Genomic DNA, 25,959 nt, shown 5'->3' with positions numbered 1-25,959 from the left:
CAGTCAAAGGTAGAAAATGAGGGGCCCAAGTGGCTGTTAGTGCTGTCTGCATGTGGGTCCATCTCAGGATGTTGGCTGGCAGAGTCCTTACAGGGCTTTGAGTCTACTATCTACAGCGTTTCAATTATCCCCACCGAAGGTGATCTTGTGCAATGTTCTTTACAATGCACAGAAGCGAGGGCCAGCTGAGACTGCAAGTTTAGCCATGTCCCAGAGTGGCAAGTACAACACTGAACACTAACATGAATATTCAATGACGAGTAAATAAAAGAAAACACATCATCATTTCTTCCACAATAAAGAAAATGTCTCTACCTCCTCTGTGACCAACAGTGCACATCAACCATGAGGCATACTAGTACATTTAGCTCTCCAACTAAGCTAGTTTCAACAAATAATGATGTACACACAAATAAAGTGAACATAATCTGAAATATTTACAAGTGAAATTTAAATTTGTAAAACAACCATGGCACCTTTGCGCTGTCAATAAATCTTCTGTTAATGGCAATGGAGTTGGGTATAGTTGTGGCCGTGATGAAGAGCTTCCCTGTTTGACCAGGAGGATCTTTTATAACCCAACAGTACCTGTTGCCTTGTCAGCTGATGATAAGCTTCTCCCGCCATGTGATTGCACGTGTCTCCCATGCACGCCATCGACACTTTAAATTTTAATTAGAAGCGCGTGGGAACCAGGGAAGTACAAGCGAGCGCCACAGATAACATTCTGCCCATTATCAGCAAACTTGGGATGCAGGCAGCGAGACGTAGTGATTTATCACCAACTCAGTCCCAGGACATCGCTGCAGGAGTTCCTCAGGGTAGTGTCCTAGACCCAACCATCTTCAGCTGCTTTATCAATGACTTTCCCTCCATCATAAGGTCAGAAGTGGGGAAGTTTGTTGATTTTGTGCAGTATTCAGTAACATTTGCAACTTCCTAGGTACTGAAGCAGTCCATGCCCATATGCAGCAAGACCTGGACAATATTCAGGCTTGGACTGATAAGTGGCAAGTAATATTTGTGCCACACAAGTGCCAGACAATGGCCACCTCCAACAAGAGAGAATCTAACCATCTCCCCTTGACATTCAATGGCATTAACAGCACTGAATCCCCCCACTAAAATCCTGAGGGTTACCATTGACCAGAAACTGAACTGGCCATATAAATACAGTGGCCACAGAGCAGGTCAGAGGCTGGGAATTCTGCAGAGATTAACTCACCTCCATCTCCCCAAAGCCTGTCCAACATCTACAAGGCACAAGTCAGGAATGTGATGGAATACACTCCACTTGCCTGGATGAGAGCAGCTCCAACAACACTCAAGAAGCTCAACACTATTTAGGACAAAGCAGCCGGCTTGACTAGCATCCATCCGACAACTTAAACATTCACTCCCTCCACCACTAGCGCATGGTAGCAGCAGTGTGTACCATCTACAAAATGCACTGCAGCAACTCAACAAGGTTCCTTCAACAGCACCTTCCAAACCCATGACCTCTACCACCTCAAAGGACAAAGGGCAGCAGATGAATGGGAACACCACCGCATGGAAGTTGTCCTCCAAACCACATACAATCCTGACTTGGAACTATCTCCCCATTCTTTCACTGTCGCTGGGTCAAAATCTTGGAGCTACCCCCCAACAGTGTGTAGGTGTAGCTACACCACATGGATTGCAGAAATTCAAAAGGGCAGCTCACCACCGCCTTCTCATGGGCAATCCTAAATGGTGACACCCACATCCACAGAATCTCAGAATTGTTACAGTGCAGAAGGAGGCCGTTCTGCCCATCATGTCTGCACTGGCTCTCCGAATGAGCAATCCACCTAGCGCCATTCTCCTGCCTTCTCCCCATAACCCTGCACATTCTTCCTCTTCAAATAACAATCTAATTCCCTTTTTGAATGCCTCTATTGAACCTGTCTCCACCACACTCCCAGGCAGTGCATTCCAGACCTTAACCACTCGCTGCATGAAAAGGTTTTTTCTCATATCTCTTTTGCTTCTTTTGCAAATTACTTTAAATCTGTGCCCTCTTGTTCTTGATCTTCTCATGACTGGGAACAGTTTCTCCCTATCTACTCTGTCCAGACTCCACATGATTTTGAATACCTCTATCAAATCTCCTCTCAGCCTTCTTTTCTCCAAGGAAAACAGCCCCAACTTCTCCAATCTATCTTCATACCTGAAGTTCCTCACTCCTGGAACCATTCTTGTGAATCTTTTCTGCATCCTCCCTAATGCATTCACATCCTTCCTAAAGTGCGGCATCCAGAACTGGTGCAATACTCCAGCTGAGGCTGAACTAGTATCTTATACAAGTTCAACATAACTTCCTTGCTTTTGTACTCTAACAAAGTCTAGGATCCTGTATGCTTTATTAACCACTCTCTCAGCCTGTCCTTCCATCTGACCTTACTTATGCACATATACACCAAGGTCCCTCTGTTCCTGCACCCTCTTTAAAACTGTCTCTCTGTGCTCTTCCTACCAAAATGAATCACTTCACATTTCTCTGCATTTAATTTATATATATGTGGTCCGGGCAGTGTCCTGTGTACCATGTCAGGTATATGAAGTGTGTTGTGTTCTGTGTGGGGTATTTATGATGTGTGCTGTATCCTGTGTACCGTATTGGGTATGTGTGGTACATGGTGCCCTGTGTACTGTGACAGGATTACAACATACGAGTGCATTAACTGATAATTTGATGGAGAGGTGATGCCTTTCACAGTTGGCCTTGCTCATTCTCAGCCTAGTTCAGGAATCTCAGTGGAAAGGTACTCACCGAGGCATGACTCCCTGGTGACAGGATCTTGTTGCATCGCTCACATTTTAGACAAAACTTGTGCCAGTCCCTTCCCAGCGAAGTCACTTTCTCAGCTGAAACAATAGCAGTTAGTCAGTCAGTCAGAATCTTTGCTCAATTATTCATTAATTGAGAACAGGCACATTAGCAACACAAATATCAACCTCAGTGCCCTATTAATTTTGTGCATTTAGCTCTTAAGTTCCAAGAAAGAGCCAGGAAACTCAAAGGATGAATGTTAACACCTTAATTTGAATCCCCCTCACTTTTAATCTTCTCTTTAAGCCCTCTCCTATCTCTCAAAGAAGAGGGGGGCAGGAATCCTATCCTCAAGGCATCTATCAGAGATGCTATATGAAAAAGACTTACGTTTATATTGTGCCTTTCACTGCCTCAGAACACCCCAATACATTTTACAACCAATGAAGTACTTTTGAAGTGTAGTCACTATCGTAATGCAGGAAACTCAGCAGTGAATTTGTGCACAGCAAGGTCCCACAAACAGTAACGTGATAATGACCAGATCATCTATTTTGGTGATGTTGATTGAGGGATAAATATTAACCAGGACACCAGGGAGTACTCTCCTGCTCTTCAAATAATGCTGTGGGATCATTTCCATCCATCTGAGAGGGCAGACAGGGCTTCAGTTTAGCGTCTAAACTGAAGGACAGCATCTCCAACAGTGCAGCGCTCCTTCGGAGCTACACTGTAGTGTCTACAAACCTCTGGTGTGGGACCTGAGCCCACGACCTACTGACTCAGAGGCAAGAGTGCTAGCAACTGAGCAGACACTGAGGTAGGTGAAAATGGGTTTGCTTTTGGATTTCTTGCCTTCTCTCTCCATGGGGCAATACCAAGCAACCCCAACTGTCAATATTAGGAGTTCATAGCATCCAGAATCATGGGGAAGGAGAAGCTAACTCAGATTCTTTCTAATCCATGACTGTGATGCTGAGCTACAATTAATATAGTGCACTCATATATTCAAAGTCGCTGAATTCAAATAACTGGTTCATTCAAATTAGTACTAAATAATTTTCTGTGTATTTACATTGTTTAATATTGGATTACTCAATCTTCTAGTATGAAGAAGAACTTTGAATCATTAGGAATACAGTGTTAAACATCTCTGAACTCCAAATACCTAAACAGGAATATAACTGATATATCCAACTGATATATCCACAATTATATATAGACTTCTGGCTTACTACACAGCAGAGGGCACTTCCTCCTGGCAGCCAATCTTTGGTGCTGCAGATTTCAATTATATTCTCCCCAGACTTGTAATGTATCCAATGCCTTGGCGTGGGCCAAAGTGTAGCCCTTTCATTGCTAAGCTTTGATGGTGCAGAAGTTGTCAGGATATACCTTTTCTTTTAAAAAAAAGTGCACAAAATACCCCAAAGCATTATTTCAAAGTAGAGCAGGGGAGTTCTCCCTGGCTAATATTTCTCCCTCGATCAACACGTAAACCAGATTATCTGGTCATTTTCACATTGCTGTTAATGGGAGTTTGCTGTGCACTAATTGGTTGCTGTATTTCCTACATTACAACAGTGATAGCACTTCAAAAGTACTTCATTGGCTGTAAAGAGCTTTGAGACGTCCTGAAGTTGTGAAAGGTGCCATATACATGCAAGACTTTTTTTCCCTAATGTTGCTGCATGTACTGGATTCCCACCTGGGCAAAGATCTCTTTCCAGAGCAAAAAATAAAAACAAAAAACTACTGCGGATGCTGGAAATCCAAAACAAAAACAGAATTACCTGGAAAAACTCAGCAGGTCTGGCAGCATCGGCGGAGAAGAAAAAGAGTTGACGTTTCGAGTCCTCATGACCCTTCAACAGAACTGAGTAATATTAGGAGAGGGGTGAAATATAAGTTGGTTTAAAGGTGGGGGGTGGTGGGGGGAGAGAAGTTGGGGGGGTGGGTGGTTGTAGGGACAAGCAAACAGTGATAGGAGCAGATAGTCAAAAAATGTCACAGACAAAGGAACAAAGGGGTGTTGAAGGTGGTGATGTTATCTAAACAAATGTGCTAATTAAGATTGGATGGCAGGACACTCAAGGTACAGCTCTAGTGGGGATGGGGTGGAGAGACTGACAGGGCATTAAAGGTATAGATTTAAAAATAATGGAAATAGGTGGGAAAAGAAAAATCTATATAAATTAATGGAAAAAACAAAAAGGGAGGGGGAAGAAACAGAAAGGGGGTGGGGATGGAGGAGGGAGTTCAAGATCTAAAGTTGTTGAATTCAATATTCAGTCCGGAAGGCTGTAAAGTGCCTAGTCGGAAGATGAGGTGCTGTTCCTCCAGTTTGCGTTGGGCTTCACTGGAACAATGCAGCAAGCCAAGGACAGACATGTGGGCAAGAGAGCAGGGTGGAGTGTTAAAATGGCAAGCGACAGGGAGGTTTGGGTCTTTCTTGCAGACAGACCGCAGGTGTTCTGCAAAGCGGTCGCCCAGTTTACGTTTGTAGAGGAGACCGCATTGGGAGCAACGAATGCAGTAGACTAAGTTAGGGGAAATGCAAGTGAAATGCTGCTTCACTTGAAAGGAGTGTTTGGGCCCTTGGACGGTGAGGAGAGAGGAAGTGAAGGGGCAGGTGTTGCATCTTCTGCGTGGGCATGGGGAGGTGCCATAGGTGGGGGTTGAGGAGTAGGGGGTGATGGAGGAGTTGGCCAGGGTGTCCCGGAGGGAACGATCCCTATGGAATGCTGCCAGGGGGGGTGAAGGGAAGATGTGTTTGGTGGTGGCATCATGCTGGAGTTGGCGGAAATGGCGGAGGATGATCCTTTGAATGCGGAGGCTGGTGGGGTGATAAGTGAGGACAAGGGGGACCCTATCATGTTTCTGGGAGGGAGGAGAAGGCGTGAGGGTGGATGCGCGGGAGATGGGCCGGACACGGTTGAGGGCCCTGTCAACGACCGTGGGTGGAAAACCTCGGTTAAGGAAGAAGGAGGACATGTCAGAGGAACTGTTTTTGAAGGTAGCATCATCAGAACAGATGCGACAGAGGCGAAGGAACTGAGAGAATGGGATGGAGTCCTTACAGGAAGCTGGGTGTGAGGAGCTGTAGTCGAGGTAGCTGTGGGAGTCGGTAGGCTTGTAATGGATATTGGTGGACAGTTATCACCAGAAATTGAGACAGAGAGGTCAAGGAAGGGAAGGGAACGGAAGTGTCAGAGATGGACCATGTGAAAATGATGGAGGGGTGGAGATTGGAAGCAACATTAATTTTAATTAATTCCGTAGGTATCGTTCCCTCCGGGACACCCTGGTCCACTCCTCCATCACCCCCTACTCCTCAACCCCCACCTATGGCACCTCCCCATGCCCACGCAGAAGATGCAACACCTGCCCCTTCACTTCCTCTCTCCTCATCGCCCAAGGGCCCAAACACTCCTTTCAAGTGAAGCAGCATTTCACTTGCATTTCCCCTAACTTAGTCTACTGCATTCGTTGCTCCCAATGCGGTCTCCTCTACATTGGAGAGACCAAACGCAAACTGGGCAACCGCTTTGCAGAACACCTGCAGTCTGTCCGCAAGAAAGACCCAAACCTCCCTGTCGCTTGCCATTTTAACACTCCACCCTGCTCTCTTGCCCACATGTCTGTCCTTGGCTTGCTGCATTGTTCCAGTGAAGCCCAACGCAAACTGGAGGAACAGCACCTCATCTTCCGACTAGGCACTTTACAGCCTTCCGGACTGAATATTGAATTCAACAACTTTAGATCTTGAACTCCCTCCTCCATCCCCACCCCCTTTCTGTTTCTTCCCCCTCCCTTTTTGTTTTTTCCAATAATTTATATAGATTTTTCTTTTCCCACCTATTTCCATTATTTTTAAATCTATACCTTTAATGCCCTGTCAGTCTCTCCACCCCACCCCCACTAGAGCTGTACCTTGAGTGTCCTGCCATCCATTCTTAATTAGCACATTCGTTTAGATAATATCATCACCTTCAACACCTCTTTGTCCCTTTGTCTGTGACATCTTTTGATTATCTGCTCCTATCACTGCTTGCTTGTCCCTACAACCACACCCCCCGCCCCCCAACTTCTCTCCCCCCACCCCCCCCCCCCACCTTAAACCAGCTTATATTTCACCCCTCTCCTAATATTACTCAGTTCTGTTGAAGGGTCATGAGGACTCGAAACGTCAACTCTTTTCTTCTCCGCCGATGCTGCCAGACCTGCTGAGTTTTTCCAGGTAATTCTGTTTTTGTTTTGTCTTTCCAGAGCAAGATGGGCAGAGAAATTCTCCCAGTATCCTGAACAGCATTCCTAGTTCATCCAAACCAGGATTAACATCACATTCCAGCTTGCAGTGTCCTTCTGTAACCAGACTCATCAATAGTCAAGAATGATTGTTATGAAGGGCTCTGAGTGTATATACAACTGATTAGGCTGGCCCCTTTAGAAAGATCTAAATTAGGCTGCCTGGTATCAGCAGATTAGCTCAAGTATTAATAACAAATATTCCTCACTCAATCATCCCTTTCAAGAAATGTTATAAGGCCGAAGAATTGCACAAACAAGGCCCTGGCAATCATTGTTCTCAACCATAGTTCTGAGACTCACACAGCTCTATCACAGAGGAAGCACCTTTCATTCCCCAGCTCCTAGTTAATTGATCCCAGCGGAATTGCAATCCCACCACATCTGACAGAATCTGCTTACAATGCTGGGACAGGCTTCCCACAGTGCTTGTGTGAACTTGCTATGCAGAAAGACAGACAAAACATTAAACCAAAGCTCCATCAGCTCCCTCAGGAAGATATAAAGGATCCCATAGCACTATTTGGAAGAGCTGGGGAGTTACCCCCAGTGTCCTGGCCAATTCCTCAACCAACATCACAAAAATATATTAGTCATTATCACATTTCTGCTTGTGTGAACTTGCTATGCACTAATTGGCTGTCACATTTCCCACATTACAACATGCAAAAGTACTTCATTGGCAGTAAAGCACTTTGGAACATCCCAAAGTTGTGAAAGGTACTATATAAGTGCAGTAAGTGAGATAAAGTCCTCCAATCCCCAACAGCCCTCTTCTGTCTCCTTCCCAAGATCCACAAACAGGGCTACCTTAGTAGACCCATCATTTCAGCCTGCTCCTGCCCAACTAAACTGGTTTCTTCCGATCGACTTTATTTTTTTCTCTCAGAGTCCAGTCTTTTCCCAACTACATCTGTGATTCTTCTGATGTTCTCTGTAACTTTAATAGTTTCCAGTTTCCTAGCCCTAACCATCTCCCCTTCACTACGGATGCCCAATCTCGCTATACCTCCATCCTCCACCGAGACGATCTAAGAGCACTGCATTTCTTCCTTGAATAGAGGCACAACCAGTCCTTATCCACCACTACCCTCCTCTGCTTCTCACATTGTTCAACGTCTCCTTCAATTTTATTCACTTCCTCCAAGTAAAAGGTATTGCTTTGGGTACCTGGATGGGTCCCTAGTTAAACCTGCCTTTTTATAGGATATGTGGAACATTCCTTGTTCCAGTCCTACTCAGATCCTCTCCCTCACCTCTTCTTCCAGTACATCAATAAGTGCATCAGTGTCGCTTCCAGCTCTCACCCTGAACTGAAAGATTTCCTCAACTTTGCTTCCAATTTCCACCCTCCTCCCACTGTCACATGGTCCATCTCTGACTCTTCCCTTCCTGGGTTTCTTTGTCTCCATTTCAGGAGATAGTGAATATTTATCAATAGCCTAGAAACCCACTAACTCCAACAGCTACCTCCACTAAACTTTCATACATCCACTTCTTATAAGGACTTTATTCCATTCTCCTAGCTTCCACATCTCTGTAGCATTTGTTTGGACAATGCAACCTTCCATACTAGTGTTTCTGATATGTCTTCCTTTTCTGTCAACCAATGATTCTTTTCCACAATAGTTGACAGTGTCATCAACCATGTTGGTTCCATTGCACCCACTTTGGCTCTCACTCTTCTCCTCCCTCCCAGACACATGATAGGGTTCCCCTTGTCCTCACCTTTCACCCACCAGCTTCCGTATTCACTCTCACTCTGACCTCAGCCGCTTGTAGTGTTCCAATGAAGCTCAAAACCAGTTTAAGGAACAGCACCTCATTTTTTGATTAGACACATTACAGCTTCCCAGACTCAAACATTGAATTCAACAATTTTGGATCATAATTTATGCCCACATTTATTCAAGCAACAGCTATTGGTAATTAATCTGCTATTTCTGCTTACATCTCCTTGATCCATCTTTTGTTTCAGGGTGGTGCATGGCTTGGAGGGGAACTTGCAGGTGGAGGTGTTCCCATGCATTTGCTGCCCTTGTCCTTCTAGGTGTAGAGGTCACAGGTTTGGAAGGTGCTATTGAAGGAGGTTTGCTGAGTTGTGTATCTTGTACATAGTCTACACTGCTGCCATTCTGCACTGGTAGTGGAAGAATTGAATCTTTAAGGTGGCGGATACGGTGCCGATCAAGCAGGCTGCTTTGTCTTGGATGGTGTCAAGCTTCTGCAGTGTTGTTGAAGCTGTTAGTCTATTAACCCAACATGTGCTGTGGTGAATTTCCTAGAATATTATAAGGACAGAGTGACTAAACACTTGGGAACTATAAGCTGATCATAAAGAGCCAGCATGGATTTGTAAATGGCAACTCAAATCTAAATGAAATTGATTGAATTTTTTGAGGAGCTAACTAATGTGGTAGATGAGAGGACATTTATGGATGCTATTATTATGGACTTACAGAATGCATTCAATTAGCTTATATAAAAGGAATTTGTTAGGGGGTAAGAGACAGAGAGTGGGGATAATGGGTATATGCTCAAATTGGTAGGTTGGGACTAGTGGCGTACCCCAAGGATCTGAACTGGGGATGTTTTTCCACTAATGATTTAGATGAAGTGATAGCAAGCCATATATTGAAGTTTACTCGTGGCACTAAGTTAGGTGGTACAGTAAATATTGTAGCTGGGAACAGAAAAATTGCAAAGGGACATTGACAGATTAAGAGAGTGGGCAAAAAATTGTGGTAGATGGAGTTCAATATATGACAATGGGAGGTCATTCAATTCAGACCCAAAAAAAATAGATCAGAGTATTTTCTAAATGGGGTGAAACAAGGAATAAATAGAGAGATTTAGAGGTCCAAGTGAAAGTACAGGTACAAAAAATAATTAAAAAGGCTAATGGAATATTGGCCTTTATCTCAGGAAGCCTGGAATCCAAAGGGATGGAAGTTATGTTTACAGCTGCACCAAGCTCTGGTTAGACCCTATCTGGATTCAGTTCTCGGCACCATAACTCAGAAAGGATATATTGACCTTGGAGGGGTGCAACACAAATGATTCACCAAAATGAAACAGTGGCTAAAAGGGTTAAATTATGAGAGCAGGTTGCATAGAGGCTTGAATTCCCATGTGTATAGAAGATTAAGAGGCGATCTAATTGTGGTGCTTAAGGTGATTAAATGGTTTGATAGGCTGGACAAAGAGTAACTACTTTTTCTGGTGGGGGAAATCTCCTTAAAATTAGAGCAAGGCTGTTCAGGGCAGATGTCACAAAGGGGAATGGAAATCTGGGATGCTTTCCTCTGTAAAGTTGTTGAGGCTCGGGTGGTGCGGCTTGAGGAGAGTCAATTGAAAATTTCAAAACTGTGATTGATAGATTTTTGTTAGCGAAGGATATTAATGATTATGGAACCAAGGCGGGTGGATTGAGTTAAGATACAGATCAGCAATGATCTAATTGAATGGCAGACAGGCTCAAGAGTCTGAACGGTCTCCTCCTAATCCAATGTTCCTATAAATGCAAGTTCCTCCTTTCATTCTTTTAAACAGGAACGCGCAGTGACAAGGTTGGGGAAAGCTCAGTTATCAACAGACCACACCTGCTATTAACAGTTCAAGGTTCTTAAAAATCAATGTTTATTTAAAAACTAAAATATCGTGCCAGGATGTAGTCACTCATCTCCTAAAATAGCAGCAGATGAACAGTGTAATGATGGAAAGGCAGTAAAACTATTGGAAATAATGGAAGGAAATAGCCAAGGGAAATCCGGTGCTCCAGACTATTTTTCCTCAAAGGAGCGATAAGCGTGTATGACATTTGAACCATCAGGTTACAGCATGAAAGAAAGGGGCACTCCCTCAGCCTAATCCAAGTACGGGCCTTATGGAGCATCGTTGCTACGGGTGACCAGTACGATGACTGGAAGTCTGAATCCGAAGAGCTCTCTGAACTGGTTGGGTCTTTGGACCTTTCACAGGCCTCAACAATTCTGAAGCAGTGGTGAGATTTAAAAAAAACTGTGCATCACCCAGCCCTTTCAACTTGAAACCCACTTTAAATAAATGAATAATGTGGCCTTTTGTTCTCTAGGCTACACAGAACAACTGGCTTAAGGCAGCTGTCACCCTCCTACGCACACATGAACACAGATGCAGGCAAAACTCCCTGTTCCTGTCTTTATTCTGCATAGATATTTGGGATAGAAAAACAGACTTGCATTTTTGTAGCGCCTTTCACAACCCTCAGGATATCCCAAAGTGCTTTACAGCCAATCAGTTGTATTTTTGAAGTGTAGTCACTGTTGTGATGGGGAAAATGTTTCAGCCAATTTAAAGGCCCCAAAAGCAGCAACGTGATAATCAATTTTTCGAGATGTTGATTGAGGGATAAATATTGGCTACAATACCAGGGAGAACTCACCTGTTCTTCTTCAAATTGTGCCATAGGATCTTTTACCTCCACTCGAGAAGACAGATGAGCTCCTGCATCTCATTTGAAAGACAACACCTCCGACAGTGCAGCGCTCATTCAATACGGCACAGAAATGTCACCCTAAATTGTAGGCAAAAGCCTGGCAGTTTACTTGAACCCACAACCTCCTGACTCAAGAGGAGAGAGTGCCACCCACTGAGCTGCACTGTGGCAGAGTTTAGAGATTAATGTAGCAGTGATTGGCTGAGTCAGAGACTTATGATGGGTTATAAAATAAGTACTAATTCCCCCCTACCCTGCCCACACATAACCTTTGGGCTGCTGCTGGTGGTGAGGCAAGTAGCCTGTACTTTAGAAACATAGAAAATAGGAGCAGGTGTAGGCCATTCGGCCTTTCGAGCTTGCTCTGCCATTCATTATGATCATGGCTGATCATCCAGCTCAATAGCCTGCTCCCGCTTTCTCCCCGTATCCTTTGATCCCTTTCACCCCAAGAGCTATAGCTAACTCCTTCTTGAAAACATACAATGTTTTGGCCTCAACTACTCTAGAAACATAGAAAATGAATGCAGTAGACAGGCAGATTTCCCAGTGGAGACGTGACAGAGGCCAGTGAGCTGTTAAGGTGAGATCTGAGTGCATCGGGTCAACAATGGATTTCTTTCAGGAGAGGAAACAGAAGAACCAGAGGCAATGGTGCAGGCTGGCTTGTTTCAACAAAAAACAAGAACTTGTTGACAAACTGGCAAAGCTAATGGCCCAACTGACATGTCAAGATTCTGCGGTGTAACGTTAGGAATTTGGACCTCAATCAGGCACCACTGAGTGTAAAATCTTGATATCTTCCAAGATCTGTCAACATATCTCAGAGATAAAGGAACTCTGCAACAGGGCATGAATTCCAAATTAGCAAAGTGCATGAACCTGTCACTTTAATTGTTAATGATGCTTGCAGACAGATCGACCTCGAGGGGAAATAACATTAGCAATGTGTGTCTGTGACCTGATAGAGGTCTTTAAAATGATGAAGGGATCGATAGGAGGATAAGTTTTTACTTGTGGGGGTGTCCAAACTTAGGGGGCGATAAACTTAAGATAGTCACCAACAAATTCAGTAGGGAATTCAGAAGAAGTTTCTTTATCCAGAGAGAGGCAAGAATGTGGAACTCGCTAGCACAAGGAGTAATTGAGGTGAATAGCACAGCTGTATTTAAGGAGCAACCAAATAATTACATGAGGAAGAAAGGAACAGAAAGATAGGATTTGAAGAAGTAGGAGGCTTGAATGGGACATAAACACCAGCATGGACCAGATTGTGCAATTGCCTGTTTCTTGCTGTACATTCTATGTAATTCTATCAGCTTTTAATTCCACTTTCCCAAGCAAGAGCCAGCACCTGTAGAATTTTTAGCCATACACACACACACGTCATGTTCCAGACCACAGCTGCATGCCCCACCCATCTTCCTGGGCTGTTACAGTCTCCTCCCAGACATACAGTCTGCTCTTAACTGCAGTTGTCCATGCTCCTTACATAGGCTGCATTCCCACAGTTGAGAATTTCTTCCAAACACCAGGCAGCTCCTGGGCACAACTGGCGGCAACTTAATCCTCTCTGGCGCCAGGGTACCCATTCTGATCTGTGGCATCTGCCCAGTTACAGTGCTGGGGAATGGGGGAGGTACAGGAGAACCGGAACAAATCTAGGGGTTCAAGTGAATCAGACCTTGGGCAATGCTTACAAACTATCAGCAACACTGTTGAATGTAGTGTCCTTTTACACGGGAACAGCTCAGTTTAATGCACCAGGCATCTGGTGCGAGAGAATGCTGACTGGACAGATCAACCAGAGACAGAACACACACTGTGAAACTCCAGCAGCAGTTTGTCTTGTGTTGCTAAAAGTTTCGCATTTTTGTCCATTCATTTTTTCCCCCAAATAAAAATGGTACAAATGTATATGTAGATGGAACATAACCACTCCACCATATGAATAAGGGGATTGTTAATGATTATGATGCTCAGTGTTACACTTTGTCACACTGAGCATCGTAATCATTAACAATCCCCTTATTCATATGGTGGAGTGGTTATGTTCCATCTATATATACATTTGTACCATTTTTATTTGGGGGAAAAAATGAATGGACAAAAATGCGAAACTTTTAGCAACACAAGACAAACTGCTGCTGGAGTTTCACAGTGTGTGTTCTGTCTCTGGTTGATCAATGATTATGATGCTCAGTGTTACAAAGTGTAACACTGAGCATCGTAATCATTAACAATCCCCTTATTCATATGGTGGAGTGGTTATGTTACTAGACCAATAATCCAAAGAAGGTGAGTTTAAATCCTGCCATGGCAGTTGGAGAATCTGAATTTAATTTAATAGAAAAGCTCTGAAAATAACACACTGGTGTCAATAACCACAAATCTGTTGGATTGTTGTACATATCCAGGTCCTACAGTTGAGACCTCTGGTTGTTGTAATTAAGCCAGTTTCTCCTGCGCTGCACCAGGTGTGGTCCAGCTACCCAGTCAGTGCCATTTCACAGTCTCAATCTCTCTAACTCCCTGGAATCCAGTTCCAGGTGATAACTCTTAACTGGGAACCTCAGTCAGAATTGTTCTGTTCTCCCAGTCAAATCCCTGACGCCCAGCCTCTTCATCCCCATTCGCCTGCCAGTGGAAACAATCTATCCCTGTTTACCCACAATAAGCTCCCCAGGCTTCACCCATCCCTTTACTGGCTGCTCACTCAGTGTTGCTCCAACTTCCCCTTTACTGACTATTCCCAGCTCTGCAACACCCACTGCATTCCCCAGTCTCCCACCCACCCTTTTCCCCAGTCTCCCAATCTCAGCCCTGCTTGTATACCAATCTCCCAAGCTTAATCACTCCCTCTCCCCAAGTCTGATCCTTAATCCCTAACTAGCCCCCCACCCCAGGTTTCTCCCTCTCTCTCAATCCCTGACCCCCTGGAGGTTGGGAGGAGAGAAGTGGGGGTGAGGAGCAGTGGGGGTTTGGCAGTGGTCCTGTGGAAAGGCAGGGTCATAGGGTAAACAGGCTTTCGATGCCTCCGACCACTCGCTCTGCTGTCAGCCACATTTTCTATCTTATCTTTACCAACTGACAGCAGCATGCATCCAAAAGTCTGAACATGAAATTGCAACGCCAAAGTGTCATCAGCTTCATGCTGACGTCTTGAAAGTTCTGTAATTTATTATTGGCTCTGCTTTTCCTATCTGCTTGGGTGGAGCAGGGTCCTTGCACCATCTTGTTTCAATCTACTTGTAATCATATCTGCTCTTTTCCACAAACTATTCTTTATTCAGCGATCTGTACTGACTTACAAACAGGAATCTGGCTCTGGTGCTTTTAGTTTTTATGTTTGTTTTATTTCCTGATCCCCAAATGCTGGAGATGAATGAAGATATAGAAATTTCCATGCTTAGGAGTTTATTGTATGTTACAAGTTAACTATAATAAAGGAACAAGTTCAAAACTCAGCAGCGGCTCTGATGGGCTCATTCTGCCCTGAATGGTTAAATTGTGTAATTATGATGCCAGAAATAACCAGCCATCCCTCAGCCCTGCCCACCCAGCCCACTAATCCTTTAATCACAGGGTGCAGTCTCAGGAGATCCACAAATCTCGATTGCTACAGGTTCTTTATCGAGTTAGGTCTTTGATGCTGGCAGTCCTGCCACTGTTTGAGAATTGTTTCCTATCTTGATGGTTTGCTTTTTGCACAGTGCAAACTTTGCTTCAACGTGCAGTGTGCACCCAGCATTCAAAAAATATCTAATGGATACGGAGGGTATTATTGAGGTAACTCTCTTGCTGTCAATAGGAGAACCAAGCAACGCCAGAGAAACAGAAAACCAGGTGAGAGGAAATCCATTGAAACGTGCTACAGTCCAATGATGCTCCATGATCTGAGATGTAGGTGGGGATCTCCCAGGAGATCAATGTTTTTCTTGATCAACTCTATCAAATCCATTTACGATCTTGAACATCTTTCTTAAATTTCACCTTAACATCTTTGCTATAAAGAGAACTAGAATAGTCCAATACACTGTGCAGTCCCAGCCCAGTCCAATACCCTGTGGCATTCTATGTCACTTGTAATTATTTGTTGACAATATCACATGTAACAACTTCAATCAACCCAGAAGCAAACAAATCCAGATATAAAATTTTTACTGTCTCCAGAGGTTTGTAGATGGTAATCCAATCCCATGGTGCAGATGACTAGCAAAGAATTACAGCAAAGCTCTCATGGTTTGTGGCATCATTTGAACTCCTTCATTGTATTACAGCTTTAATGAATCTATTTACTCCCAATCAGTCTGCTTTTGCTGGCTTCATACAGAGCCAGCTTTGGCAAACCATTTTGGCAAGAATCATGGACAAGTCAAAAGTGTGTAAGATAAAAGCAAAATACTACGGATGCTGGAAATCTGGAACAAAAATAAAAATAGCTGGAAAAACTCAGCAGGTCTGACAGCATCTGCAGAGAGGAATACAGTTAACGTTTTGAGTCCGTATGGCTCTTCATCAGATGAAGAGTCATACGGACTCGAAACGTTAACTGTATTCCTCTCTGCAGGTTCTGACAGACCCAGGGTGTATGATAACTCTGTTACCCCATGTAATCACCCAATAACATCAGCTGAAGTAGGATTTCATGTTTTTGTTAAGTTCTTAAGAATAAATTGTGGAAATGGCAGGGGAGGAATGTACAACACCGAATGGACAAATCATGCAATTCAGTCAGGTTCAAAAGAGAAATATCAATGTCTCTTCCCTCGAATTCTAGCGCCCTGAAAATCCCCAATTTTAGGTTTCAGCTGTCTGGGTCCTAAACTCTGGAATTCACTCCCTCCACCTCTCCACTCCTTTCACTCATTAAAACCCATTTTTTTGACCAAGCTTTTAGTCACCTGCCCTAATATCTCCTTATGTGGCTCAATGTCAAATTTTGTTTGATGAAACGCTCCTGTGAAGCGCCTTGGAATGCTTTACCACATTAAATAAAGTGTTGTTGTTTTGTGGATCCATAAGGCCCTAATTATTTTAGCGGCAGTGAAGGGCAGGGGCAATCTAGAAATCCAAGGGGCACAGAGGTCCTCCTGGCATTAACGCTAAGATCTCCATCATTTTTTAAATTTCATTTCTCACTGGGCTACTGGCCAGATTAACCGACTGGCTGCTGGGAAAACCAGTAGCAGGAGGCTGCAGCCTGGTAGCCTTGGGACCAGCTGATTACAGAAAGATTAATATCAACCCAGTGAGTCTGTCAAAGGGCGATGCCTAGATTGTTAACCCAACTCCTTTCCCCACCCACTCCCCTGTCCTGAGAAGCTGACTTCCTGCTGTGTATTTCCAGCACTGCCTGTGGGCTATATTAAAATGCCAACCAGAAGGAAAAAACAGTAAAAACTGGGAAATAAGAGTAATGGTGCAAACTGTTTTTTTCCCTTCTGGGAAATGAAACATACCTCAGGAAAAGAGGAAGAAAATTTCATCTTCAGAAACTACAATGCCAAAACCATCAGGACAGACGGGAGAAGCAGTGAAGTCTCTGTTTTATTAACGTTATAAACGCCCGACACCCTAGCCACGGGATATTAGAAGGTCATCCGTGTTCTGGCACAATGCTGTCTTGTTTATAGTTTCCCTGTTGGAAATTGATATGGAAGCAGAGATTCCCACCGGAAAAATTAAAAGCATGCCAGCTCTAGTCACAAGAAGACCATATGACAGGTGCGTGATAAAAAACCCCTTGTATTCCTCCCTGTCACTCTGTCTAGCTTGTTCCTCACAGGACCCCCGGTGTTGTTCAATCAACTTCCATCCTCTTTAGCTAACACCATTTAATCAAAAACTTTTAATATTTTATTGCATGGAGAACATTGGCAGAATTACTCCTAAAATAAACCATTCCTCACAATGAATAATAGACTGCCAAACCCAAACATTTCCACTCACCTTCCACTGTTACATGACTCTGCTTTGAACCAGTGATTTTGTTTAACTATAGGGCAGTCATTTAAAAATATTTGGACAGGAGTCAGTTTGGTCTTAGCTCAGCTGTTGCATTATGAAAATCCTTGCAGTGCACTAACTGCTAATAGCAATATCATAAATGTAACTTTCCCAAGAGCCCCGCAGTTTTCACTCTCAGTCCTAAAATAACCCTTCATTGTGTCTCCTGCAAATTGAACTATTATTATTAATTTGATATTCTGTTGTCATGACAACTCAGTACAACCCATCAGCTCCATCCCAACTCTGTTTAGCATTCCTCTGAGGTTGGAATCATCTATCTAGTTATAAGTATACCAGATGACAGGATGAACTAAAAATCCAGAGCTTCCAATGGTATTCACAAACCACTCAGTCCTTCATAGCCTGTTTCCTACATTACAATACAAAACTTCAAAAACACTCCATTGTTGGTAAAGCATTTGGGACGTACCGATAAGGGCATGAAAGATTCAGTATAAATGCAAGTTCTCTTTGCTTGGTCAGTAGCCATCTACAGCCTCTACCCTATCATGTTCTGAAAGGGGGTGAAACTGGGCTTGGTGCTTGGGACAGCAGTTTGGTTTACTATCCAGCTATAGACCAGTAACTTCCGGGTTCCAGGGCGTCATAACTGGGGGATACCCCAAACATGCACTGAGGAACCGCTCCCAGAAGTCCCCAGGGAAGGATCGCAAGACAATTGCCCAGAACTTCAAACTTCGGTTGGGCAATTGCCCTGCAATTGGAACCATCCAAAAGTGCGATATAAATCACAAACTTCAGATGGTTCTGACTGTCTTACAGTAATAGTTATCCAGGAAAAGTTAGAACAATGAAAACCACTAACTCCTGGGTAACTATAGTACTGATTCACTCTCCCCACCTGATCCCCCACCCCCAACCAGACACCCCTCAAACCCCACGTTAAGTTGAGATCTATAACTTTTTATTCATTCACTGCAATCTACTGTTCATACTTCCCATATATTCACATCTGTCTCTTTCTATCCAGCAAGCCAAAGAAAATCAAAGTCATTACTGCACAGGAGGCCATTTGGTCCATTGTATCCAAGCTCTATAGAGAAATCCAGTCAGTCCCATTCCCCTGCTCGATTGCCTTAGCCCTGCGAGTTGCCTAAAGACCTGCTTTTATATCGCGACTTCCTTGATCTTAGGACATCCCAAAGCGCTTTACAACCAATGAAGTACTTTTGAAGTGTAGTCACTGTTATAATGTAGGAAACTCGGCAGCCAATTTCCACACAGCAAGATCCCGCAAACAGCAATGGAATAATAACCAGGGAATCTCTTTTAGTGATATTAGTTGAGGGATAAACATTGGCCAGGATACTAGGGATAACCTATTGTTCTTCTACCAATAGTGCGCATAATCTTTTGCATCTGCCCAAGAGAGCAGATGGTGCCTTAGTTGAACATCTCGTCCAAAAGACAGCAGCCATGACAGTGCAGCACTCCCTCAGTACTGTACTGCAGCGTCTGTCTGGATTTTGTGCTCCAGTCTCTGGAGTGGGACTTGAACCCATCACTTTCTGATTCCGGAGCGGAGTGCAACTACTGAGATAAGAAGATCAATAAGATTTTTTTTAAAAACTGACTCACCCATGAGCAAATAAAGGGTTTACATTGATATATCTGTAGTAGAGTAGTTGTGGGCAGCAGTTTAACGGACATTCACAGCCTCCTTCATTCAGGTGCCTCTCCCCTAAGGCAGTATCCAAAGTCCTGTTTTATCCATTATTACTTCCTGTGATTTACTACTGGAACAAATTACTGGGATTTGATTTTATAGACTAGTCACAAGGCTGGCTTACTTTATAGAAAGTGCTGAGATTCTACAACAGTGAAGCTTCAAGCAGTCGTTGGAGTTTTTAAAAAGTTACTCTTAGTGTGATTATGCCCTAAGCTGTAAAAATTTTTGACAATCAGTATTACAGATTTTTAAAAAGTTGAAAGAATGTGTTTCCTCTCACAGTCCGATGTTAAGTGATGCAGCATTTCATTGCGTTGGACAAAATGACTCCAGCTGTGTTTCAATGGTAAGGCTGCACCTTCCTACTGACTGAAGTGGCAAGTGTAAGCAATGTTCAGGAAGATAAAAATCTCTGGTTACACTGTTAAATTAATGGGCTTCCATCTATTCCTTGTAGGGGGACTCCCAGTAAATATTCAAAACTCCTTAAACCTCCAAAAAACAATCCCACACTCCTGGAGCATCCCAGTAAATTTACACACAGTCCTCAGGATCCCCTATATACATTCAAACACACCAAGGAGCTTCTGGAGATCCTGACACACTCCTGGGGAAATCCTGCAAATGCTGGCATATCCCAAAAAAGCTCTCTGAATTGACTTACTCCTCATGATACCCGCCCCCAGCAAAAAGCCTTTGTGTCTCCTCATACCCTTTGAACCCAAAGGAAAACAGTGAACATTATTGCTCTTGAAAGGATGCACAAATAGAGGTCAAAGAGGATCGAATACTCAGCAAATCCCCATCTCTGTGACTTTGCACTCCAGTCAGTGGAGTAGGGCTTGAACCCCCAACCTTCTGCCTCAGGTGGTGAGAGTGCTACTAACTGAACCAGAGCTGATACCTTGGAAAAAAGAAAGCAAACAAATCTGCCATTTCCCTTGGTCTTACTAGCCAAATGTCCAAATTCCATCACTGGGCGGAGACTGGCCATAATGTCCACAATGTGGGTGAGTGCCTGCCCACAGAATCAGCTTCCTAGCAGTATAGGAATTACTGGATAAAGGAAAGCCCCTCTAGTTACACTGAAGTTGTTGGTTTATCATTGTAATCAAACTCTATCAATGAGTCCACAACAGATCCAAACATGAGGTGAGAAAAACTCCAGTGGTGGAACCATAGGTCCAAAGTCACTTGTTCCTCCCAAAAGACTACACTCACCACATCATGTTTCAAATTACTCAGATACTGGATCTGAAAATTACAAAAAAACAAACTGAGCCACCCAAATTTATTGCAGATTTGAACACTCAAATAATGCTGTGTGGACTGGCAAGAGGCAGAGTTTTGCTGACAATTTGAAATGTCTACATTCTCAAGTTGCCCCATTGCTTCCTCCAGTCTGCAGGAGTCAATTTTTCTTTCTTTACTACTTCTGCACTTATGATTTGCTGCAGCTCTTTAAATACTGCTGGATTTTGAACTCACTTCATGGTTCCCCAAGAGCATCATTATTCAGAGGCAAATCGCATTTTGTAAAAATAAATAATGCTCAGCATATTAGACACTGTGACACTGCAAAATTTGCTATCTTGCTGATTTATCCCATCCCAGCAGGGATCGGTATTAGTAAGTGCATGTTTATTGAGCAATGTTTTCATCCTTTGGGTCGTTTGCATTTTGTAAACTAGGCAACAGCAAAAAAAAAAGTGAAGAGCAGGCAATAGGAGCAGCCAATCAAGCCTGTTTTGACAATTAACTAAGGATTGCTTTTAACAGGCCAGCTCGCCTATGGAGTCAGGAGCTACCCAATTTGGGAACAATAGTGTGACAAAGGAAAATGTCACAAGCAGAGTAAATGCATGTTATACACAAGGTTTTTAATATATCTACATATACAAACATATTTTGTATATTGCATTGGCAGCCTTCCATATCATGAGACAATGGTTTGCGCTTTGATGGTCAACTCAGTGTTAAATCTTGCCTGCTGTGGCTCAGGAGCTCCACTCTGGTATGGCAATCTCTCCACATTTGCTGCAGAGAAGACAGTGGACAGAGAAGTTGGAGGATTTCCTGGCCTTTGTTTTCTCTGGACCCTTTTCTTAGCCAGAAGAGCTTTCTGTTTCACCTAGCCTCTTCCAATTTCCCACCAGCCTGTCAGTCTCCAGAGGTCACGGCTGTTGGCAACTGCCCCCAGTTGTCAGTGTCAATGTCTGCCATTTTCATGGCCAGAATTTTACGTCTTGTGGGCGGGCATGCACCTGACCCGAACGGACGTGAAATAGTAAAAGATGATGTCGGGCGAGCGTCCCGACACCATCCCACATGCATGCAATCTTCAGGTTGGCGCGTGGGTGTCGGAGCCGTGCCCACCAACAATTAAAAGGCCACTTAAGGCCATTAAAAAGGCAACTGATCCCCTGTGCAATTTTGCACTCATCACACAGGCAAAATGGGCAGGTGGGCAGCCCACTTTTAACAAAACCTTATCCAAGGGCAGGATAAAAAGGGTCTGCAGCATTGCCATTGAGAGTAGTGAGGAGTTTAGGAGATAGTTTGCTGCTGGTTGCTTATTTGAACTTGACAGCTTGATCTCTGTTCTGAGCTTTGGTCTTAGCATTTCTAAGCTTCGTTTCAGGTCTCACCGGGGCTGTGGCGACACCAGAGGATTTTGACTGTGTGGACCCTCCCAGGCATCAGACAGCTTTCTGTTACTCTGGTAATGGGGATTGTGCTCTCCACTGGTGGTACCTCCTCTGAGGAGGAAGAGAGGGGCAGAAGGGAGAGGAAGCCAGGTGTCCTTATGAAGATTCCAGGGGTGCAACCTGTGAGAGGAGAGACGCAGGCACAAGGCCAACAGGAAGTCCAAGGAGGAAGGGGCCACAGAAGAATCCACTATCCTGCTGCCAGGGTTTACAGGCAGCGATGCAACTACACATGTCCAAGGTGCAATGCTGAAGGAGGCTCTGTCTCTCCAGGGAGACCGTCATCTCCATTTGTCAGATGTTTGGGCCTGAGATCACCTCCAACTGTGTGGGTGGACACCCCATGCCATTGGCTCTGAAGGTCACGGTGGTTCTCAACTTCTATATCTCCGATACTTTCTACGGGTCAGTGGGGGATCTTTGTGGAGTGTCCCAATCAGCTGTCCAGAGTTACACCAAGCTGGTGATTGATGCTCTGTTCAGTCGGGTAATGACAGTTATTCATTTCCGTACAGATGAGGCCAGCCAGACTGAGCGAGCCAGAAGGTTTGCAGTGATTGCTGGGTTTCCTCCGCGTCCAGGGTGCCATCGACTGGACACATGTGGCCATCGAGGCGCCAGCAGGTCATGCGGGTCCCTTCGTCAACAGGAAGGGATTCCACTTGATGAACGTCCCAATAGTGTGTGACCACAAGATGCAGATTCTGCAAGTCTGTGCAAGGTACCCTGGCAGCTCCCATGACCCTTACATCCTCAGACACTCCCAGGTGCTGAGGCTCTTCAGTGCTCCGGCTTGACTGGATAGATGCCTACTGGGTGTCAAGGGCGATCCGTTGAAAAGGTGGCTTATGATGCCACCCAAGAACAGAGGCAGAGCAGCATTATAATAGGAGTCATGCCTCCACAAGGGTGGTGATAGGGAGGACCATAGATCTTCTGAATATGTGCTTCCAATGCCTGGACTGTTCAGAGTGAGCACTACAATACCCTCAAGAGCAGCTGTCACTGATAGTGGTTGCATACTGTGCTCTCCACAATCTGGCTCTGACAAGAGGGGACCCACAGGAGGAGAAGGATCATGAGGCAGCTCCACAGGCCACAGGTGACGAATCCGGTGGTGATTCAGAAGAGGAGCCGGGTGAGGAGCACGGCGAGGATGTAAAGGCAGACCTCTGGATCCTTCAGGGAGGTAGGGACACCAGGGGCATCTTGATCCAATGCTCTTTCAGCAAGGCTGCCAAAGATCTGCTTCCATCTCATGCCACAGCTGCTGCCTCCATCCCAGATGTTTGAAATGACCCTTTCATTTGAACCCAAGTCCATTCATTGCCTGTGCAATAAAGTTGAGTCACTCACATCCTAAAACAAGTCAAGCGCACTCAGGTCATTAAGACAAAAGCAAAAAATATATATCATGTTGGCACTCACATCAAATGAACATAACAATACACGGTATCAGTGGTCACATCAGTGAACATTATAAATAAAACATGGCAGGACAGAAGATCACCTGTGAACAGTCTCTCTTGTGCTCACGATGCCTTAAACTTACATTTGCAAGTGCTGCATCTTATTGCCCCACCCCCTCGCTGGCACCAGTGTTGGAGGCAGCCTGTTGACTCTGCTGTCCTGTTGACCTTGATGACCTTGGCAGTCGTCCTCTGGTCAGTGGAGCCTGTGTTGGCCCTGCCTGGGAGGGCGCGGCCAGTGCCATGGCTGGCCTCTCCCCAGTCATCACAGCCTCATCAGATGCCACAGTCACTGGCAGAGGGGCGGAGGAGCTTCTGACGTCATCCAGGACACCCTGAGAGGAGCCCACAGAGGTGACAAGCAGCTCGTGTGCCAACGTGAGGTCGCTTTGGACCTTCCTGCTCGCCACTGATGGACAGGTACCTAGCTGGGGTACTGGGTGCCTCATCCATTTCCCACACTGACACTAACCGCCTGAGGTTATTGCCTATGTGAGGGCTTACAGGTCCGAGCGCAACCTCAGGAACCCCTCATTCTGTCCCTGGAGTTGCCTCTCCATGAGAGTCACTGCTCTCTCAATGGAGGAGGCAGTGCGCTCGGCGATGAGGGTCAACGCAGGCTCATGCTCTGCATGGAATCCTCCACAACAGAGACCAAGGCACACAGACCCTCACGAATCTCCACCAGATCCTCCTGCACATCCTGCTGGACATCCAGCATCTGCCACCTAATGGACTAATTTAAGGTTCACCATCTGCCTTTGAATCAGCATCATCCTGATCTCCATCAGTCCTCCAGCTGCCAAAGTCCTGGCCATTCTCTGCCTCCGCCTGCTCCTCAAGCGAGTGTGAAGTGCCCTCACCGCTATGCACTGACATTCTAGTCAACAATCTAATGCCCACTGAGGTGCTGGTATCTGAGCTGGTGCTTGGTGCAGGGAGGGCATATGATGCAGGTGCATCTAAAGCTCAGTGGTCCTCTGGCGTCAAGGGTGGCTCCTCAGGGTCATGTATTCGTGGGCAAGCTGGCGATTCTAGAAGAGAACAATGACATGTCATTAGTTTAAGTCACCACACTGTCACTGTGCATGCCAAGTGCCCTGGTGAGACAATGGAGATCTGCATCATGATGCTATCGTCTTTCAATGATTAATGGGGGCTCCAGGTTTGAGGCTCCCATTAATGATGAGACTACACAAGAATGTATGCACAATCCGATACTCTCACCTCTGTGCACTGCACTCTTACCTTTGTCAGGGACCCCTGCCACTCCACAACCAGCTGAACGAGGTGGATGGTGGTTCTCCAGCTCCAAGACATCCATGACGTACCTCATCAGAATGAAGAGGTTTTATGGGCTCTCGTCTGTCTTAGTTCTTTCATTGGTGTTATGGCTTCTCTTCTCCTGGAATGACAGAGGGGCATTGATTTGTCCATTCTCTATCTGCAGCACCATTGCAGCCTGGCAAACTACCCCCCGGGACACCTTGCAGGACACATCCGTGTAGTGGCCTTTGACCCACAAGGCACTCAGGCCAAGCAGCCAGGGGTCACCCCCTTGGCCGGCACTGGTGTCAGTGACAGTCGGCACTCAGACTTTAACACCTCGGAGCTCCATGGGAGACAGCCAGCCCTTAACACTTCTCCACACTGATCCATGCCAACTTGGTACTCACCCTTGCTGGGTGCAGCAGATTGTTGAACCTTTTGCTGCACTGCGCCCATGTGCACCGCACAACGTCATGGCTGCTGACCTTGGCTGCCACCTCCTCCCAGGCTTTTTTGGTCAAGTGCGGTGGCCTCCTACTGCCACCCCTGGGTACCAGAGTGTCCTGCCTGATACTGACCTGCTCCACAAGGACCATGAGGCACTCATCCGAGAAACTGGGGGCCACCCAACTTGCCCTCCTGCCTGACGTCTCCAGTTGCTGGTGAGGCCATTGTTCGAATGAAATGGTTTCCTGGACATACAGATTCTCCCCTGGCAGCCTTCAGAGAGCTGCCTCTGCCAGTTTTAAAGCGCCCGCTGGGTCACCATTGGACCCGGCACCTGACAGGCTCCCGCCCGGCCCTTCCCAACCATTGAGAAGATGCGTTTCATGCTGGGCGGACCTTAGCTGACCATCCAGCGTGAAATCGCATTTGCAACACAACCGCGACCGGAAACAGATTCCAAATCCACTTCCACTCCCAACAACTTGGCGCACATGCCAAGTGTGAAATTCAGGCCCACGAAGGGCCAGTTTCTGTGCTGTATAACTCTATATCTCACTTGCAGGGGCCCAGGTAGTGAAGGTATGGACACCCAGGAGTTTGTGACCCAGTGGCCCATTATCCATATGCAAGCCCTTTGTGTATACAGCCATCATCCATCCAATGAACATGGTGCCAAGCCAATGCAGATGGTATTGGTTTAATAATGACTGTATACTGATGGAATTAGCATGCTCCAGGCCCTCCAAGTTGGTGCCTTTGTCCTATCAAGAGATGCCGAGGATATG

General features: G+C 45.2%; 1 protein-coding gene across 1 annotated transcript in view; it reads right to left on the bottom strand.

The window, feature by feature from the left end:
* Positions 1-25,959, bottom strand: part of LOC144693250 (cysteine-rich protein 2-like) — a 76,158-nt gene that overhangs the window by 47,403 nt on the left and 2,796 nt on the right. Inside the window, exon 2 of the mRNA XM_078562919.1 lies at positions 2,795-2,889. Within this exon, the coding sequence (XP_078419045.1) occupies positions 2,795-2,889 (95 nt within the window). The remainder of the gene's footprint in view (positions 1-2,794; positions 2,890-25,959) is intronic.

This window comes from Cetorhinus maximus, chromosome 18, assembly GCF_964194155.1.
Source record: "Cetorhinus maximus chromosome 18, sCetMax3.hap1.1, whole genome shotgun sequence".
Lineage (NCBI taxonomy): Eukaryota > Metazoa > Chordata > Chondrichthyes > Lamniformes > Cetorhinidae > Cetorhinus > Cetorhinus maximus.
The sequence above is the reverse complement of the archived record's forward strand: the minus strand, read 5'-3'. Positions and strand labels throughout refer to the sequence as shown.